Here is a 5,070-nt window from a genome sequence, read left to right on the forward strand (position 1 = left end):
TATATATATATATATATATATATATATAGTAGGCCGCTCTTGAAAATTGATGCTCAACTGCATGTACATTCTAATCATCCATTCATCATTCAGTCTAGAATATTTCAGGCTATATTTCTTGAATAATCAGAGAGAACAATATGGATAACAACATGAAGATTTGACATTACAGAAATAAATTATATTCAAATAAAGAAATAACTGGTATCATAGAGTATACCATAAGTGGCAGATAATCATAACTATTTTATAATAATAGTTCCAGAAAATTGATTTGCAGCCAAGTTCTAAAGATTGAAATATTTCTAAAGCTTGTTAGCAGATGACGAACGCAGATCCATGTCATTGAGACTCACATTTGAATAACTTATAGCTGCGTCAACATTTCGTGCCAATTGCATAAAACAAATCGCTGTTTCAATTTTTACTTAGTATCATTATAGCATGTATTTTGTTTGGTAACACAAATCAATCCAAAGGTCATTTTATCCTTCTTGATATTTTATAAATAAAGATAGAACGATACTTATGCCATCAAATGAAAAGAAATAAAATCGATATTAGAGAATCAGCTTTAGATGTTGAAAATCGAGTGGTAATCTAACATCTGGTTAATCCGACCGAGAAATCGCGACCTATTTCGAGATCGGCAAGGGAAAAGATAATCGATTACCTGAATCGAGTTCGGCCTGTTCGATGGCCTCATCGGCGGTCTTCAGCCAGCAAGGTTCCTTGTCGGGGATCGGCATTGACGGCTCGTTTACGTACGTAAAGAAGGTCTTTCTCGTGGCATGCTGGAGGCAGGGCCGCGACGGAAACGTCATCGTCATGAGTGCCTTTGTTAGGCTGGTGATATGTTTAAGACCCGCCATCACTTCGTCCGGTCACGTCGTCTACTGGTTCGTTTATTGGTTGTCACCGGTGTTGAAATCACTCCCGCCGGCGCACTGTTCGACTCTAACTCAGATTAATTCACAAGAGTGTGGAGTGAGCGTCAAAAACCTCTTCACCCCTCCTATCCATACACCTCCGTGGGAAACTCTAAAATGCAACGACCACTACTCCACGTCTCCACTCACTCCACTGACTCCACTGTCGCGTTGCCGCGCGAAATTCAATAAATGACAGCAAACAGATCGCGGGAAGCCGGAAAGTGGGAGACGACAGACGTAAGGAGAACGCGTCAACAGCTCGACGGTATATAAGACGGGGAAAAATTCAACCAATCAGAATTCTTTATTTCATGGAAAGAAAGGAAATAAAGGAATTTGATTGGTTCATTTTCTTATGTATTTATGTGTTATGTGTTATGCAAGAGCTATGCTCCCCGCTATAAACTAGAGAGTCTCAAAGGGAGAGAGCGGAGAGTTGCAAACTGCATCATATGACCCTCGTCTCCTCTGATTGGAGTGATTGGACCACGGACGTATGAATATCTGGATGGATTGTAAAAGCTAGCTTACTAGTCAGAAGACTGAGATCCTCGCGGCGGGAGAGTTCGCTATCTTGTCTGGCGACATTTTAGGCGCTCTATTTGAAAATCGATATATGTATTATGATATTATTTGTATTTCCAGTGCATAAAAATAGGATTTTGTATGAGGCAAAGTTAATTTAACGATTGTGTGCAATTAAAAATAATTTTCTGTTGATATTAAAAGAAGTAATGAATATATATCCATTACTTCTTTTAATATAAACTGAAAATAATTTTCAATTGCACATAGCTGTTAAATGCCATTTACAAATCAAGTAATTAAAAAAAGGGTTATACGTCAAATTATTTTAATGCTGAACCAGAGAGAGAGAAAGAGAGAGAGAGAAAATATAATAATTGCAAGTAATAATAGTTAAGGCGTAAAAATCCTAATAAAATCCAAAATCATGTTAAACATTATTAATATAAAATATATAATACTGTCTCGAATTTTATATTAATAATATTTTAACATGGCTTTAGATATTATTAGAATTTTAATTTTTATACGACTTTAATTGTACGTAATTATCGGTACATTGATAATGACCTTGTAGATCGAGACATTTATTCAATTATATGAAATTTAATTTCACATTATTTCCGGATTAGTATTAAAATGACTTATTGGCTCGTAATCTCTTTTTTATTATTTATTTTATATTGAATCTTTATGTATTTTATTGTATAGGTTATAAATATGTACCGATGAAAACTTATTTCGACATTTTGTTCTTGATTAATTTGCTCTTTAGTTTTTCTGCTTTTATTGCTACAGCCAATTGCAACATAATGTGGCATTGTTGATGTTTTATTTTAGAAAAATATAAAATTTCGTATGCGTAATATTAGTTGCTTTCCATTTGCACACAAGTGAAACTGAGTCCGAAGTGAGTAGTTCATACTCAGATTAATGACGTCATTATTTGTTTAGTTTGATAAATAATTATCACAGACAACACAGGTTCGAACCTGACTTTTAAAGTGAGTTTACGAAACTTACTAAAGCACACGATCTCGATCTTGTGCAGATTATAGGCAAAAACTCAATTAAATCTCACTTGTCAGAATGTAAAAGGAACGCGCATTCAACTGAGTTATGACGTCGTAAATGAGAATTCTGAGAATCGATGTAAATGGAAAGCAACTGTTCTCGTCACGGTTTTCAGCAGCGATATCACACACAGGCTACATTCCGTTTCATGCATGAAGCGAATGATCATTTATCCTTATTTAACATTCGGAAAATTATAAGGGTATCGATTCTTTAACTTTTGTATCATGGTGAAAATGTGAGGCATCTCACATTCCCTAAGTTTCCCCGCGTGATTCTCTAATTTTCATCATGGTGCAATTGCGAACAATCTCAGGGTAGTTTGTTTGGCAAGAAATTTCTTGTCGAATGATAAGATCTGAGAAAAAAAGGCTGAGAAATAGAGTAAGAGAGGAACCACAGCCGACTGAATCGACTGAATTGACAGTTTTAAGGTTAAATATATAATCTTGCACAGTTCAAAAATAAAATAAAATGGCAATATACATGGTAGCAATTTTGTTACTGGATGAAAAGGATGAAAAGGTCTTTGAACCACATATGAGAATTGCACGAAGAATACTTAGAGATATTCATTTTCTTAGAGATATTCAATAAAATTGACTTTGTAGAAAATCGTTTAGGCCCAGTTCCATAACTCACGGTTTACTTTTAATTGAAGTTCGACTTATTCGTCATCCGTTTTCAATTCTAGAATTGAAAAAAAATTAGAAATAAATAAATGAACTTTATGCTCATGGTCCGATTTATGCTGACAACGCTCATGAGTATCATTTATCTTCGTTTAACAATTGACAAACAGATTGAAATGCATTTTTAAGCATTATGAGCGTGAATCGGACCGCGGACTGTGTTTCACTTCACATTTTTCTCACACCGGCAAATTTAGTGATTTCGTATTTTTATTTCGTCGTTACAAAATCACGTGAGATGAAAGTGCGAAAAGTGATCTCACTCGAATTAAGCTAGTTCTACATTAGTTGCGAGCAAATCGCAAGTTTGTTGCGACAGTCAATATGAAGTGTTGATTTCAAAATGCAAGCTTCAGATTGGCTGTCGCAACAAACTTGCGATCGGCTTGCAACTAATGTAGAACCAGCTTTACAGAATTGGCCCAAGGATAAATAATGCAGCATGTAAGAAACAGAACCCAGCCACAGTTACTTTATTAATAATTTTAGATGCCGCTAGAAAGCAGCATCAGTGTCGCCAGACAATATGGCGACCCCCTACTCCCTAAAATCTTCACCTTTCACTAAAGGTCCCGTTCAGATATTATACGTTCATGGATTGGACACGAGTATCAAAGCTCCATAGGCTTGAAAAAAATTGGAGAAAACTGGACACGTGACCCCTTTTCTTCTTTTTCTTTCTTCTTTTTCTTCTTTAATTGACCTCACAATGGTCTAGACTTGGTCGTTGACGGTCTTCGAAATATGAACTAAGGTAAATTGAATGCAAGACATCGACCACCTCGAATCGGGCGAAGAGTTCTAAAAAAAAAGATGATGTAATTCTAACGAAAATGGCGAGGCGCTCCCTCAAACATTGAACGCTTGATACTTCCATGCCGTATGATCGCGCGCCAAGACGAATGAAGATACTTCGGATAATGTAATGCAATGGCACTGTTGAAGCCGGCAACACTTTTCAAAAATATATTCGAGGTGATGCAACACCCGAGACGAGAGGGAACACGTCCGACCCCGCTCGAATGATCCCATGAGACTTTGACCCCCATCCTGATTGGACGCGGGCATTGACATGCTCTAGCGTAAACTGAATGCAGCACCGCCGTGCTGGATTTATGAGCCACACACCACACGTATGAAAATAGCTCTATATCGCGAGCGATATGAATGCAGCGTTAGTCGTCACGAGTTTTCGGCTTTTGCGTTTCTCGCTGTGTGTCTCGCTCTCGTTAGTAGTCAGTAGTATCAGTACTGGCCGTAGTGGAAGAGATATAACATGTGTATGAATATAGTGTCTCTCTCCTAAAGGTTTGTTCGCGTCGCATGCTTCAACATGTTCTATCTTTCTATATAACTTGTACTCATTCTAATGAGCGCATTTGAATGAATAGGACCTATGATTGGAGAAAGTAGAAGCATGCGACGCGAACAAAATTTTAAATCTCTATCGTCTAGAACGACGTGTAGATAGGGTGCGTTCTGTTTCATGCATGATGCGTATGCTGCATTAGTTATTCTTTTTATTTATCGAAAGTTAAACAAAGATAAATGATGCATTATGTACATCATGCGTGAAATGGAACGCAGCTATTTTTCATAAGGAAAAGCCACTCGTGAAATACTAAACATGGTACAGTATTCATAGTCCGTTTTTATTTTAAATTGTCTTAAATATAATGTCTTAAGATGTTAATATAGTCTTTTTAATTGACTTATGACATCTTAAGATTGTACTTAAAACAAAATTCTCTCCGTCTCATTTTAAAGCAAAAGAGAAACAGAGACAGAGAGTTTTAAGCCTTGCTTAAAGTAACGTTGGTGCAATTGAGCCTTAGATAATACATATG

General features: G+C 36.5%; 1 protein-coding gene across 1 annotated transcript in view; it reads right to left on the reverse strand.

Annotated features, from left to right (window-relative positions):
- The window catches only part of LOC105624814 (acetyl-CoA hydrolase-like), a 9,831-nt gene extending 8,959 nt beyond the window's left edge, over positions 1 to 872 (reverse strand). The window contains exon 1 of the mRNA XM_012206165.1: positions 674 to 872. Within this exon, the coding sequence (XP_012061555.1) occupies positions 674 to 872 (199 nt within the window). The remainder of the gene's footprint in view (positions 1 to 673) is intronic.
- Between the last annotated feature and the right edge of the window lie 4,198 nt (positions 873 to 5,070).

The sequence above is a fragment of the Atta cephalotes genome, assembly GCF_000143395.1.
Source record: "Atta cephalotes unplaced genomic scaffold scaffold00089, whole genome shotgun sequence".
Lineage (NCBI taxonomy): Eukaryota > Metazoa > Arthropoda > Insecta > Hymenoptera > Formicidae > Atta > Atta cephalotes.